Source organism: Felis catus, chromosome F1 (assembly GCF_018350175.1).
Source record: "Felis catus isolate Fca126 chromosome F1, F.catus_Fca126_mat1.0, whole genome shotgun sequence".
NCBI lineage: Eukaryota > Metazoa > Chordata > Mammalia > Carnivora > Felidae > Felis > Felis catus.
In genome coordinates this window covers 26,246,689-26,262,610 of record NC_058384.1, presented here as the reverse complement: position 1 = coordinate 26,262,610, position 15,922 = coordinate 26,246,689, and the positions used below count along the sequence as shown (strand labels likewise).

Sequence of the window (15,922 nt, the reverse complement as noted above, 5' to 3'; positions counted from 1 at the left end):
TTTGTCTGTTTTCCTGGCTTTTTTTCTGTCTGTCTGTCTCACATCAAGTTTTGACAGAGACAAGAAGTTTTTGTGGATCTGTTTTAACATCTGTGGCAAATCAAAAATGCCAGAGTTTAAGGTGGGACTAGGATGGAACCCATGATAGAGAGCAGTTCAATCTTAGATGCTGCCCAGTGACAGGCTCTCCCAAGCTCCCAGGCTACATGGCAGGGCCTTCGCTGGCGAGGGGAAACAATAAAAGGCAAAGCTGTGCTTCTTGTGTGGTGCAGACTTTTTTTGACAATTGCCTTCACATATTCCAAGGTTCACTGCAGGTCCTGGCTGAGTTCTTCTGGTAAATGGCTGTATGGGAAGCTTACCCTGTATACTCAGCTGCTTGCTTTCCTGAGCACGAAGAAAAGACCCTAGTTAAGTCTCAGTATCTGTGTTAATATAGCATAAGACACTTTCTGGAACAGCCTCCTTCAGCTCAGGTCTGAGCAAGAGGGATTCAAGGGAAGTTATGCTTTGCAATGTTCAATAATTTCTATCTCACTTCTTCCCTAATTTTAGAACCTTCCAGTAATTAATCCGGATTTTGTGTTCCTCTGGGGGGGGGTTCACGTTTCCAGGTGGTGACAGACCCTAGCTCCATGAGACGCTCATTTTCCACCATTCGGGATAAGCGTTCAAATTCCTCATGGTTGGAGGAATTCTCTATGGAGAGAAGCAGTGAAAACACCTACAAGTCACGTCGCCGGAGTTACCACTCCTCCCTGAGACTGTCAGCTCATCGCCTGAATTCTGACTCAGGTGAAGGGGTCTTCACTGTTCACCTCTTTTCAGGCTCCTGCCCTGACGACCAATTCTGGCAAGAACTGAAAATCACTGGAACAGGATTCAGATAAGGATGCAGGTTGAGGAGAGTGAGGGAAGGAAGAACACTCATGACCAGAAGTGGCTTCCCTTTGTGACTTATCCCAAAATGAAGTCCTCTATATTCATCCTAAAGGCTGAAATTTCTTTCTTTCAGAGTAGGGCTATAGAAATCGTTAAAATGTATAGCGTTATTGAAGCAATTATGTTGTATACCTGGAACTAATTTAACCTTGTATTTCAGTTATATTTCAATAATAAAAAAAAACTGAGATTTTCAAATGGCCTTCTGCAAAACCCCTGGGGTTTGCTAGGGGGCCTCTGATATATTCCTGGCAGGGTCTGGGCTCTCACCTCCAACTCCGCTTCAACTTCGATAGTGTTACCAGAATTGTTTTAGGTATTTGAGTTTCATTTTGTGTTTTTTTTGTTTTTTGTTTTGTTTTAAGGAAAAGGGTCATACTGATAACAATCATTAGCAAATCATTAGTCTACTTCAAACGCTGTTTTGCTAGATGAGGAAACAGATATTAAAAAGCAGTGACGTGCCTGTAGCATAGGGCCAGTAATTCACAGAAATGGGACTAGAAGCCCTCAATGGGACTGAAACCCTTTGACCTCCATCCCTTCTACTGGTGCCATCTTGCCCCCCAAAAGTTACACACCCATGTTTAGGATGTAGAGAATTCCTGGGCCAGGGTGTTGGCAAAGATTCTATCTTAATTGTGTCTAGGGTTAACAGAAGCAGAAGAGAACCAATTGCATCCTTTGGCCTATGTGTCTGCACACTTACCTCTTCACAAAGGGTAGTTTTCCAACCTTTCCCTCCTGCCTCTGACATGCCTGGAGAAGCTGGGGTTCTTTAGGGGCTCAGTCCCAGGCTGTATGACATCTCTTTATGTTCAGAGACCAGTATGGGTAGAGTTGTGATCAGATGCTTTTGTCTTCTCTCTCAGGCCACAAGTCTGACACCCACCGCTCAGGGGGCAGAGAGCGGGGACGTTCAAAAGAGCGAAAGCATCTTCTCTCTCCCGATGTCTCCCGCTGCAACTCAGAGGAGCGAGGGACCCAGGCTGACTGGGAGTCCCCCGAGCGCCATGAGTCCAGGTCTCCCAGCGAGGGCAGGTCACAGACCCCCAACAGACAGGTGAGCATGGAGAGGAAGTGGAGCCTCTAGAAAGATAGGGAGGAGTGGTCTGTTAACATTAGGTGCAAAATATGGGCACCCACACAGACCTTGGTTTCACAGGAAACTATATCCATTGTGCGCAGAAGTTAGCTACTCATGCTTGTGTACTTACAAAGGATAGGAATTCACAGAAAACCAGATAGTTCCCCCAAGAAAGACAATGGTATTGAGAAGTCATTCCATCTCAGTCCTCAGAACCCAGAGGTACAAAGTCCTAACAAATACGTGCATGAATGTCTCAGCCAGATTTAGGAGGAAAAGATCACCTTTAGCCAGAAAAATTTCTTTGACCAGTTACATGATCCTAAGTATTAGTTAGAATGGTGATTCATCCCTCAGCACAGGATTTATAAGTTGGATCAGTTCACCCTTACTGACCTAGCTTCCAGCCATCGCAAGAAGACCACCTTCTTCTTCCAGACTATTGTTGAAACACCATCCTTTGCCTAAAAAACAACTACCCGAGCTATGCGAAAACATGCTCTAGCCCTGCTCTCCTCCTCCCAGCCCTACCATGGGTGTCAGAGCCCAGATGGGAGATCCAGGCAACAGCAGTGAGCAGAGGGGAGGAGGAGGGGCTAATAGAGACTTTTAGAGGCAGTGGAGAACTTTCTTCTAGAGTAGTGGCTTTCAAATTTCAGTGCAGAACATAATCACCAAAGCATAGCCTTGGGGCCTAAAGCATTCTACTTCAGTAGTGAGACCAGCTAGAAAGGGAAACCCAGAAGTCTGCAGTTGAAAGGACCCCTTCTTCCCCAAGAGTTTCTGAGCAGGTGGCTCATGGTCACACATACCTTGAGAAACACCTTCCAGAAGGTCTGTTTACTGGCACTGGGCTCAGGGACCCTTGGGAATAAATAGGTGAGCAGGTCACGTAAGGTCTGAGGAAGCAGCTGGTCATGTGGATGAGTTAACGTCAGCAAGCCACTGAAGACTCGAAGGCAAAAGTGAAGAGGAGGGAAGGTGTTTGCCATTCCTTCAGATCCACTTCCCAAGAAGGATTTCCCAGACACCAGCCCTAGAGCATTCATTCACCTTTCCTGTAAGTGGTCTTTCTGAAAAGTCCCAAGGCTTTCTTTGGTGAGCCACTTGTAACATATATAGAGCTTCCAGATCTTCGCTACTTGAGGTGTTTGTCGCATGGTCCGGCACCTGGGAGCTTGTTAGAAGTGCAGAGTCTCAGGCCTCAGCTGCAGTTTAAATGGACCTGCCCTGGCCTATGTGGCAGAGACTCCTCAGTCTCAGTTAATCCCTGCATTCCTAGGGGAGGGGACTTGCAGATGGGACCCCAACTCAGCCCTCCCTCCCCCAGAGTCCAGACTCCACAGGCTCTCTGTCAGAAGGGTTAGGGGCTGTAACAGGGCCGCAAGTAGGGATCAGGCCCAGCCCCGTCTAACATGCCATGTCTGTCCCACTGCACAGGGCACGGGTTCCCTGAGTGAGAGCTCCATCCCCTCCATCTCTGACACCAGCACTCCGAGACGAAGTCGCCGGCAGCTCCCGCCCGTGCCACCAAAGCCTCGGCCCCTCCTTTCCTACAGCTCCCTGATTCGACACACCGGGAGCATGTCTCCACCGGCTGATGGAAGCGAGGGTGGCTCTCCGCTGGCCTCCCAAGCCCTGGAGAGCCCTGAGGCCGGCCTGGCGGAATCTTCCAGCTCCCGGCACGTACAGCAGGGTCAGCACGCCTCCCCACAGCGCTACATCTCCGAGCCCTACCTGGCCCTGCACGAAGACTCCCACGCCTCGGACTGTGGCGAGGAGGAGACGCTCACCTTTGAAGCAGCTGTGGCCACCAGCCTGGGCCGCTCCAACACCATCGGCTCGGCCCCACCGCTGCGGCACAGCTGGCAGATGCCCAACGGGCACTATCGACGGCGGAGGCGCGGGGGGCCCGGGCCAGGTGTGATGTGTGGGGCTGTCAGCGACCTCCTGAGTGACACGGAAGAGGACGACAAGTGCTAGAGGCTGCTCCCCCCTCCGATGCATGCTCTTCTCTCACACGGAGAAAACCAGGACCGAATTGGGAAGCCAGTGCTGCCCGGGGGGGAGGAAGAGGGAGGAGGAAGAGAGAAGGACACCATGCATTATTGGACAAGACGAAGGAAAGGACCCAAGGAAAACCAGTCGAACGCGCCCGATTGCTTTACTTCCCTTTGCAAGATGGGCACTGCCATAGTTTTGCCTCTTTGCTGGGGAAAGGAAATACAAGAACACAGAGGGTTATTCCCACGGCAGAAGGGACGTGAGGATGGCTTTGCTTCCCCTTGCCCCTTCCCACTTTTCTCTAAGCCGTGGAGGGATGGAGCTGGCCTGTGTCTACGCCCCTTGCCCTGAAAAGCCTGGAAGATTTTTCTGGCTCTTAACTGGGGAGTCGTGGAGGCCACAGGAGAGGAACCTCCTCCCTCACCAGCTCTTGCTCCCTGGCCAGCACCACTGCCATCAGGGCAACCGCAACGGCATCTCATGCATTACCCTCTGGCTTGCTTCCCCCAAAGAAGCACAGGCTAAGTTTAGGAGCCTTGGATGCCAAGGATAGGAGGCAAGGAGGGAGGGAAAAGCTGAAGTGGAACAAGGGGTCAGGGTGCCGTGGCAGCAGCAGCAAGGGCTGGTCTGGGTGAGCAAAGCCATAGTCCAGCAGCCCAGACCACAGGGGAGAGGCTCAGAGAGATGATGAATGGGTGGTGTTGGGGGCAACAGTCCTGTCTCTTGGAAGCCTGTCACCCACTCAGTAGGTGCTGCATTAGGGTAGGCCAGGGAGGTCCCTCAGGCTCCACAGAGGTCCCTGACGCTCCAGGAAGGGTGATATTTTAAAAGCATTTAACCCCTCTGGCCAGCGCACCAGCTGGTGTGAGCAGAGGTTCAGCCTTCCTGCTGGCGCCCCGTGCTCTGCCAGGCCTTAGCCCTGCAAATGCTGGTCATAAGGGATCCCTGAGGGGGGTGGGGGCCGTGTAAGGCACGGTCTGTTTTCCAACCAGTCTAGAAGAACGTGGAACAGTCCTACAGTTGTATCAGCACATACAGCCAAATGTCAACCTAGACTCTGGCCCAGGAGCCCGCGGGCCTCTCTGCCAGTCCCTGACCAGGCAGCACACATAAACCCAAGGTGGGCCCTACATCACCTGGTAGAGACTTCTAGAGAGAGAGGAAAGGCAGACAGATTGAAATGAGAAGCTTCCATGGGAGCATCAGTGTGAGTTTGCTGAGGACCTCCTGGGAGGAGGGGCCCTTGGTCTGGCAGCTTCCTCAGCCAGCTTGTGCTTAAGGGTCAGTTTGGCATGATACTTGGAAGGTGATCAGTAAATATACCTCAGCTTAGACCTGGGCTGCTCCTCCTAGCAAAGCAGGCTCTGACGGGGCCTCATCACATCATGTGATGAGACTGGGCTTTACCCCTCCCCAGAGTAAGAGCTGGGCAGAAGACAGCCTCAGGCCACTGTGTCCTTCTTAACTCCCCAATCTCAGAAGCGTTACGAAAAAGAGAGCCTTTCTTGGCTAATCCGTGCTCCTCTTGTTTCGACTGTCCATTCAGGGAAGCACATCACTCTCTTTATCTGGTGGAATGCACCGTCCCCTTCACTTCCTCCCTGGGCTCATCACAGTAAGGAGAAGGATCCCCGGAGAAGGGCGCCAGGCAGGGCTTTCCCTGCTCCACCGGGAGCAGATGGGGCTTTCCTCGCAGGACCCTCCCCTGGCCTGACATCACAGTGGATAAACACTCTTTTTTATCCTCCTCCAGCCAAAACAGACTCCACCTCTTGGGTAGGAGAAGTTAGGCACTGTTGTTTTTCTTAGAAGGAGCCTCTTTTTACTTATGAAGCTTTTTGTTTGTTTTGGTTGAAATGGAACTAAGGAGTAGTTGCATCAACCCCGAAAAGCCAAATACAATCACGTGGCTGCAGGATCATTTGTCATGGCTCTGCCTTCTCTTCTAGGTATTGATGCAGCTTCATGACCCATGGTCAGCCCCTCCGATCAAAGGACTCCCAGGGCAGGAGACCAGTGAGGCAGAACATAAGCTGCCTCCCCTCAGACCTTCCGCTCACTTTCATTCTCGTCTCCCGCTGAGCACTTGTGTACTCGGGAGTAGCTAGCAGTGTGAACATGACCGTGGAACGCCCCGATCCTAACAGGCGTGCGCTTTACACAAGACTCAGGTGCTGGGCCTCATAGTGTGGTAAAGGTTTCCTCTGCTCAGCATCATTTTGTGCCAAAGTGCTGCTGTGGGCTGCTTTCTGTGCACAAAATTGCTTTCTTCCACCTCAGAAATGCAGCTTTCCCTGGGGACAGGCCCACAACAGGACAGCCGTTCTGAGTCAGCAAGTCTATTGCATTGTGTTTTGAGAAAAGGAATTGAAGCGATATCTTAAGCCATTTCAACAGCAGGAGAAATTTGGGCTGGCAGAGCAATTACCAGAAATGGAATTTGCCTGTAAACCACATTACGAACACTAAATTTACCATGCCAGGAAACCTTCCTGGACACCTGAACTCCTTAAACCCCTATATACACAAGAATTTGAGTCTTAAACGAAGTGCTGTAAAGCCCTGCAGACGCAGTCTCCCGACCAACCACCTGCGTTTTTCTAGACCAGTTTCCCCTGACCAAGAAATTGGGTTTCTTCTCCCTTAGCCTGCATTTATCTTTCCATTAAGACCAGAAAATAAAAGACAGTCTTCAGTTAAGTCACAGAACTCATTATCATAATCTTCTTCTAACCATTTCCTTCTGCCTGTTGATAAGTATGAACTCTCACCTTCCCTCTAATAGTTGACCAGGACATCGCTTCCTACTTATCAGATTCTGCCTCTTCTCTTTCCTTTGTAAAGCAGCCCCTTGAGATCTCAAAACATGTGCTTCTCTTTGGATTAAAAAAGTATGGCAGCATCTCAAGAAATGCCAAGCAAACTGGGAACACTATCAGTGTTTCAGACACTCGGTGTTATCAGACTTAGTACTGCAGGTCCCCTCAGAAGAATCTTTATATATCCAGTTTCCCTTGCTAATATTAGTCTTCAGCATCCTCTCAAAGAAGGAGTGAGGGAGAGAGGAAGGGGGAAAAAAAGAAGGAAAAGAAACCAAGGTGGAGAGATAGTCTATGTCTGTGTTTAGATACTCCTCTCTTCACTCACAGCTCCAGGCAGACTTCTAGTAACTCACATGTCTCCCTCTCTCAATCCCCATGAGGTCAGAATGCCAGCCGGCCTTCAGACATAGGAGTAGAGCTCTAGGTCAAGAGGCTCTGTGAACCAGGGTCAGGATAGAATTACCTCCACTATAAAGAGGGTGTACCCTTGAATGTCCCCCCCAGGGTCAACATAAGCCATGAACACAACTGCCCAATGTGGATCTGTCCCTTCTTCTAGCTGAGGAATCAATTTCTATTCTGGGCTTCACTTCTGCTCACTACTCACTGTCCCTACAGGGTACTGAAATCACGGACATTTCTCTGAAGCTGAAATCCAGATGTTCTGGATTTTGCACTCTCTTGACTCTGGGACCACAAAAAGACAACCCCATATCCCACCATTCAGCCACCATCTTCTTTCCATACACACATCCACCTCTCCTACAACCTTTGTGATGAGCCTGAGTATCTCCTGCCTTCTATTCTCCTATCCCAGCCCTTGCTCTGCTGCATGTTAGCATTGACCCAACTTCTGAGATGGTTAAATTCACCTAGTCCAGGCTTGTTTGTTGACGTGCCTGCCTCTGCTGTGGGGGAATGCTTTGATCTCATGAAAATGGTTGGGGACTCACCAGGTGATACTCACAAGGTGATCTGAAACAGTATAAGGTGCAGTACTATTGGGGCATGATGGGGATATGAAATGTCTGCATACTCAATGAAAGCCTACTGCAGGCAAATTAGGTCTCTCCTGGCATAATAGAACAAAATTTAATAATTTTGATTTTTTTTAAAGAAAGCTCTCAATTTTTCATTACATCCTATTTCTAAAGCCTGTTCTGGATGTCTCATTTTTGGACAGAGTTTGTCTTTAGTAGGTTGAGCCAAGGATACATGGAGATTCATTTCTCAGCTAAGCTATAATAAATATTATGAGGTCATGTAAAGAAAAGGTATATGTGTAACAGGCAGGGAGCAGATAGTCCTCTACCTTGGAGGAACTTTGTGAAACTGGAAGGTTAAGGAATTTTCACCCTTTTTTTTTGAATCAGTTTCATGTTTGTTACGATGTGAGACCTTCAAAGGCATGGTGCCAGTGTGCACAAAAATCATGGTGAGGAGAGGCATTTCCATGCCTTGGGGTAGCCTCTTCCTCACCAGAGTCTCCCTTCCTGTCCATTCTTCCTCCCTAGATTCCCAGGCCTTGAGCATTGTCTGAGAGGTTTAGGTGAGGTCATTGTAAGGCAAGATAAAAGAGAGAAGTGGTCCCCCTACAAGTGGCCAGTTGGGTGTCATGTTTTAATTCCAGACAAGAGCCCCACAAGGAATCAGGTCTAGGTTTGGATAAATCTATCTCCATACTGAGACTCTTAATTTAATAAAAGCCAAACAGAATTAACTCAGGACTTAGGACCTAACCTTTGCATGACAGGATCAGAAGAGACGCCACATTAATGAGTGCTGCCTGTATTTGCAGCTCTTTCTGTCTTTAGTTTTCTCTTCGGCAAACCACCCAGTATATTGTAGCCATTTATCCCAACAGAGCCCCAGCTGATGGCTTCTCTGCTGGTTGCAGTAGCAGGTTTAGCTAATGACAGCTGAGGTGATCTGTCAGCCATCATGTGCTGACTGACCCTCATTCAGTCAGAAGAACACAGACGTACCACATGGGGGATTGGATAAAAAAACTGAACTATCTTTGGTTTCTGATGGCCATCTTTTTCTTCCCTTAAATCCTTCCTGCTTTGACCCTCTGATGCTTAGGCATCCTGGAGAAATCACTCCAAGCCAAAGATAACAGATCCATAGATTGTCCCAGCCTACCCAAAGGGCCTGGAAAGCTTCGCTTAACAAAACTCAAGCCAGTTGGTGGAGAAATATGAATGAGACTCACACAGAGTCTAATGGAGAGCTGGGGTGCCTCCAAACTGCCCTTCTATTTTTATAGACTTCTTCCTTCTGCTCCCTTCCCTCGTGCTAAAAATGGGGAGAAAGGGACACTAGTATCTTGACCTAAATGCAAACGATTTTATAATAAGCCATGCTACTATGTAAATACATTATTGAGGCTTGAATTCTTATTTCTGGGGGTATGAAAGAGTTGAGCAAATCTGATTTTAAAAATGGTAAGGGGATCTATGTTTATTTTTATTTGGTATCTTTTTGTTTGGATTTTTTGTAACCTGCTCTAGAATAACAATGAAGGATAAATATGTGCTCTGCAGTGTTTCTGAATCAGCTTCTAATTAATTTCCATCAAACTTAATATATTTAAACCAAAAATCTGAGGTTATATAGTACCAGTTCCCTCTTCTCTGTTTCTTTTATCTTTCTTCTCCTTCTAAGTCAGTCTCTGTCTCTTGTTTCTAGGGACATAAAATGTAACCTACATTAATGTAAAGTTTCCTGAAAACTTCAGTGAGAGCCAAGGAAAGAATAGAATGGATGTAGATTTTTTTTCCCTAGTACATCTTTAATCAATAAGTAGGAAATTTAGGTCTTGAGAAGATAAAATGTTTAGCAGTATGGTAATCTGGAAATGAAAATTATTGGGGGTCAAAAATAATTCTATTTCAGCCTTCCGTACTAGTGCCTTCAGCAAGGGTATTGCGTCTACATGCTTTATTTCCCTCACTAGGAAAATTGAAATACTAAAGCTTGGCTAATTAATGGGTGTGTCATAGTGTTTGTAAGTAAATTACTATCACATCATTTAAAGTTCTTAGTCTCCACAAATCAACTTAGAAAAATCTTCTGTCCTTATATCCCACTAAGGACCTATGAAATTCTTGGCATTGCTATAAGCATTCAATTTTTTGGAAGAAACTTCATGTTTACTGGAACCTGAATCCCAGATTTGCTTTATTTTCACCATCTCTTCTTCCCATTTTCCTTCCTTTTTTTTTTTTTTTTTTAGCTAAGAAAAAAAAAGTTGACTTTTGTTTTTGTTTTTAATGCAGGAAAGAAATTGAGTTTTCATGGTCAGACCTTCCTGGTACCTTCTTTTTGTGGACACTTAAGCCAGTCCTAGATCAAATAACCATTCTCTAATGCTTAGGATCCTCACAAAGTCCTCTTCTCTAACCCAACATTGACACAGGAGTCTTTTCTCTCTCTCTTTGTTCTGCCAGTTTGTCAGAGGTAAGGGATTCTCTCTATATTCTGGAAACAGATCGGTAGCATCTATACCAACTACTACTGTTTCCTCTTCGGTTCACTCAGAGGTGGGCCCCAAAACTGAAAGGACACTAAAACAAAGCTGCCAAATCCAAATTTGACCTTATTTGGTGACTCAGTTTTCTTTCCAGTACTCTGATTTCTTTTAGCACTAGTCTGTACCACATAGGAAACCCACTGCTCAAAGCAAGTCTGTTAGAAGTCTGTATAAGGGATGAGCAGGAAAAAACACACTCCAGAATCTCAAGGTGCCATTAATCAATTTAAAAAATAAAGGTAAAATGAAATGAGGGCTAAACAATGTAATCTAACTGCCAATTAAAGTATACAGTAGTTCTGGTCTTAGCTACATTTGATATGGTGTTCTACCACATTAAGCAGATCCCAGCAGATATAGTAAAAACATAGGCATTGAATTTTAATGCCTACCAATGGGGATATATACTTAGCCTGCAGGCCAAACTTCAACCAGTGTTTTTCTATCCTGGTGTTTTGTGAACAAGCCAAAATTTATACAAAGCCACCGTAAGTGCTGCACTTGCAGAGGAACCTCCCACTCGGTGATATTAGAGAACAGTCCAACTCCACTCAAATTGAGTCCCAAATTTGAAACTCGTCCAGAAAAACCCAATGGAGGAGAAAAATCTAATGCATCAAGTATAGTTGGCATTTTGTAGCTGGGGCAATGTGGGCAGAGGCTAGGAAGACAAGCTATAAAACAAAGAGAAGGTTGAGATGGAAAATACCAGCTAGTCCCAGGAACAGAAGTGTGTGACCTGAGATCGTCTCTTATACTAGATCACTGGTAAACTTGTTAGCACGATACTGGATTCAGAGAAGTTCTCTCTGCTAAACTCACCAAAGGTAGTGGATTTGAAGCCCTCAAAGGATTAATAGAGAACTTTTCCAGAACTGGGAGATGGAGAGAAAGGAGGTTCTTGCTTTAAAGCAGCCCGAAGACCATCTCTGTGACTTTAGCAACTCTTCATTATAGTAGTGCCAATAGTGGAGAGATTTTACTGATCTTCCTAGTGGTACAAGTGCCACGGGAGGGGAGAGGGATGGTGAGTGGGACAGGGGATGAGCTTTATCAGGAACAGATTTCAAACTGCGAAGGGTGCACCGGTACCAGCCTCAAAGGATAGCGTTACAAAAAAGTAGACAACCGGGTGTCCAGGCCATGCCCTCTGTCCTTTGGGACTTAAGGTCAGGCCATTCCCGCCTTGATTTGCTCTTAGAAGATGAGCATGTAAGACAGGATCAAGAGAAAAATTGGGTGCTTTGTCTTAGGCTGTTAAAACGCTGCCACCTGCATTACAAAACATACGTGAGTCAAGACACTAGAGACACTTCCTTATGGGCAGCATCCACTGCGGTGTGCCAGCCTGACACCCCTTCAGTAATGGTGGGTGAATGGCAGCCAGTGCTGGCCCGCCTAGAGTATCGGTGCATCTTTCCTAAAGCCAGAGTTCAGCACTGCATGTTGACCAGGTGGATATCCTGTAATATAAATGCTCGTTTGGATCCAAAAGGAAAATTATTAAAAATAAAAGAAAGATGAACAAATTTAATGTTTTTGGGGGGGGGGGTCAAAGAAAAGAATAAATAAAACCTTGTTGTAAAGAATTAATCGGCCTGATTGCCCTCACTCTTGTTTCTTTGCTCCCTAAAAAGGGAGGTCACAGGAGTGAAACCTCGCCAGAACTCTCGGGGTAAGTGGCAGCAGGTTCTGCAGTGCAGTTAGCTGACATCTGGTCAGCCCAGCTAATGAGGAGGAATTCTAGAATTTCTCAAAGTTTTACCCTGGCCCTGAAAGATTTTCTTTTGTTAAAAGTATTGTCTTGGAGGAAACAAACAACAACAACAAAAATAGGTGACAAACTGGTTCCCTGAACACGTTATTTTCTGGCCAGAAAAATACTATCTCTAGGTAAGTAGTTTTAAATTAGACAGGGGATCTATGGAACACAAGGCTTTGTAAGTAAAAGAGCTACAACCAGCCTCCTCTCCAAGAGAGGACACTCACTTAGCTGCCAGGTTCAGGAAGGAGAAGACACCCCAAGACTTGGAGGAGATACTGCCTATTCTTTCCCTCTGCCTGTATTACTCCTCATTTAGTCATAATAGCTCCTGAGTAAGGGAAAGCAGCAGTCCTCAGGTCCCTAGGGAAGCATCATCTTCTAATCCTAGTGTTGGGTTTATTGTTTGAATAAATTCTTCTATCAATTTAATGGAAACCAACTTCTAGAATGAGTCCTCTATCTCTGCAGTTCTATCAAAGATGACTTCTCAAGTCCTAACGTACATGATTTTTTAAAGAGTTTTCTTATGATTAAAACCATCAAAAAATATGTTGGGTGGCCAAGTAGTCAGAACCCTTGGAGTCTGGATTGGAAATCTCAAAGATCTTGTTCAACTCTCAGAGTTTATTTTCCAGTCATAATTTCTTTCCCATGGCTTCTACCTCCACTGAAGTTGGAAAGACAGAATTTGAAGAACAATTTTACCTAATTACACACTTCTATGGGATGACTAGTTGGTTTGGGCAAAGGCTGGTTTGTAAGAAATTTTTACATTGATTGATGAGGGGTTTGTTTTTGGTTTCTTTCTAATCCATAGTATCCATAGGTCCATAGTATTTCCCAGGCTAATGGCACTAGGAAACACATATAAAGGAAAATAGACCCTACTCTGAACTTCTCTCTGGTGTTCCTGTATTATGCCTCTGAGCATCTATTGGTTACCCTAACAAGACTTGTCCCTTAACCTAAGTTTTGCCTCTGGGATATTATAAAACTTGCCTTTACTTGTATACCATGTTCTTTTGCTAATAAACTAGGAAAGTTTGCAAACCAGAGACCAAGATTTCAGTTCCTTAGATACTTAAAACACAAAATGTTGGGACTAGTCACAAGTGCATATAGCTTTAGAACACCATGAACATAATAGGCAACAAAGAACAGGAAGACAAATGAAAGTTCTGGGGTCAGATCCACCCGAATTCCAATCTGTACCACCATTCCTGAACTGTGTGCCCTTGAGCAAGCCATTTAACCTTAAAGTCACTTTCCTCATCTTTACAATGGGAACAATTATCACAAGACCTGAAAGGGGTATAGTACACACTGAATGTGTTTTCCATATAAAGAGAACAATCAGTGTGTTCCCATAAGAGGCACTGGTACAAGTCAGGTACCACCATCATAGTCATCACTGTTGTCACTTACAAGTACATTCCCCAAACCCAAGAAACTGAATGCTTCAGAGACACAGTCCAAAAGGGAATAAATTAGCTTTGAAAAGCAAGCAAGTCATTATTATATATCTATTTTTAAATAATGCCTCCTCTCTCTTCTCAGCAACAAGCTCTAATTTGCTTATTCTTCACTTCTAATTTCCATATTCATTTAATAACAAAATGGGGGAGACATTAGTGGGAGATACTAATTGTAAAAGTAGCAATAAAGTTAATGGCAACATTAAAATACTGTACACATATAAACATAGCAATATTCAAGACAATTTGAAATATCAAGCAACTCCCAAATTAACAGCACATGGAAGGGAATCATATATTCAGCATCAATGGCCTGATTATGACTCCACGGGGGTGCCTGGCTGGCTTAGTTGGTAGAACATGGGACTCTTGATCTCAAGGTCGTGAGTTCGAGCCCCACGTTGAACACAGAGATTAAAATATATAAAAAGTCCAAACTTAATCTGTAAACAGTAGTATACCTCCCTGAAGACTACATTACTTGGAAATCAAAAAATAACTATACAAAAGATAAACATGCTGAGGTTTATGGAGAAGATAAAATAAACTTCTAAACTACAGCATTTTTTTTTTAAAAAAGGAAAAAAATAAGATCAATCCTTTTAAAAGACCATTCCTATGTGATCAGTAAAGAACCATTAGTTCATAAGTCATCAGCTCGGGACATAAATAAATTGTGCAATACTGTGAAGGTGATTCCTGGGGGAGTATTCAGGATACCAGGCAGCGCAGCAGAAGACTGAAGCCAACCATTATGAGTCCATCCAGGATGGCAACTCCCAAGCCTCAGGGCACTGTTTCCAGATCTCTGGCCTCAGCTTCTGCATACAAGACTACATGTGCTCATAAAAAGTAATAACTATAGTCTCCATCTGCTGGTATTTAAATGATCCTGTAACATACAGGGACCATAGAACCCAGAATGTTAGAGCAGGAAAGGGCCTCTGTATCAATTCTGTCCTAGTCTATTTCATATGTGAGGGATTTAAGACTTAGAAAAACTCTAATACGTGTTTTCCAGAGGACAAGGATGTCTCCTATGAATCTAGTCAGCCACAGAAAGCTCCTGAGGTAGCCCCCAGAAACCCTAGCACAACCTTTTAAAAAACAAGAGAAGAAAATAACAGAGAAATACCCCAGGAGACCCTTTGCTCATGTGTCTAGAATTAATAGACACTATGAACCCTCTCCCTTGTAAAGGGTACAAAGAAATCTGAGTCTTCACATCCCCCAGACCCACCCCAGAGCCTTTTTACAAACCCTGAAACAGTCCCAGGAGATATTAATGAAATACCAGGCACAAGAAAAGCTACTTGCACCAAAGAAAATCAAAGGAAGAGCTGTGACAGATCAAACTATCAGGCCTGAAAATAACAGTGTGGAATCCAGGCCCAGTCCCAAGGCATGTTAGAAACACTGCTTTCCTCTGCCTCCAGATCAGATGGCTTGACTTGGATAGAAATATAGTGTGGATGGCTGGGAGGGTGGTGAGAGGGGAAAAGGTTGTCTCACAAAATACAACTTGGTAAATGCATACATAAAGTATTAGGTAGACCTGGGTCCACATTCCAGTTATGCACTGAATAGTGTGATCCCAGCCATGGCCATGTTACTTGGCTTCTCACCCTTGGTTTTTTGGTTTTTTGTTTTGTTTTGTTTTCAAATGTAGAATTAGGATAATGAGACCAACTGCATGTAGTTGTATTTAGGATAAGAGATTACACACACACACTGAGTACTTAGCATGGTACCTATCATATTGTAGACATTCAATGAACCCATTGTTATCATTATGAATGTATTTACTCATCCATTAAATGTATTTATTAATCACATACTATGGCGCCAAGTACTAGAGTTTCAATAATTAAGAAGCCAGGTGAAATAGTGATCTTGAGTTGTCCACAGCCTAATGGAAGTTCTATCAACAAACAAACCATTACATCATTGTGTGATTTTTGTTAGGGTGGGGAACTTTGATGGTACTATGACAGCCCCGAGAAATGACTTGGGGAGTCACAAAAGGCTTCCTAAGAGAACTGGTATTTGTGCTGAGGCCTAAAGAATGACTGGGGTTAGCTGGGCCACAAGGAGGGAAAAGGGAATGTCAGGTAGAGATGTGAGAGAAAATAGCTTGCCGCATTTCAAGGGTGAAGTTTGAGAGGATATACTAAGGGATAAGGCTGGAACATAATGGGGGAGCTCATAAACCATGTTCAGAGTTTAACCTTCAGGCATCCACTGTGTTGGCAAATGGTAATGACAAGTATCACATCATGAAAAGACTAGAGG

General features: G+C 45.0%; 1 protein-coding gene across 11 annotated transcripts in view; it reads left to right on the top strand.

Annotated features, from left to right (window-relative positions):
• The window catches only part of CACNA1E (calcium voltage-gated channel subunit alpha1 E), a 654,182-nt gene extending 640,972 nt beyond the window's left edge, over positions 1 to 13,210 (top strand). For all 11 annotated transcript variants that reach the window (XM_045048892.1, XM_045048898.1, XM_045048896.1 and 8 more), the window contains 3 exons: positions 615 to 795; positions 1,815 to 2,005; positions 3,470 to 13,210. In XM_045048892.1, the coding sequence (XP_044904827.1) occupies positions 615 to 795; positions 1,815 to 2,005; positions 3,470 to 4,012 (915 nt within the window). In that variant the 3' untranslated portion in view covers positions 4,013 to 13,210. The remainder of the gene's footprint in view (positions 1 to 614; positions 796 to 1,814; positions 2,006 to 3,469) is intronic.
• The last annotated feature ends 2,712 nt before the right edge of the window (positions 13,211 to 15,922 follow it).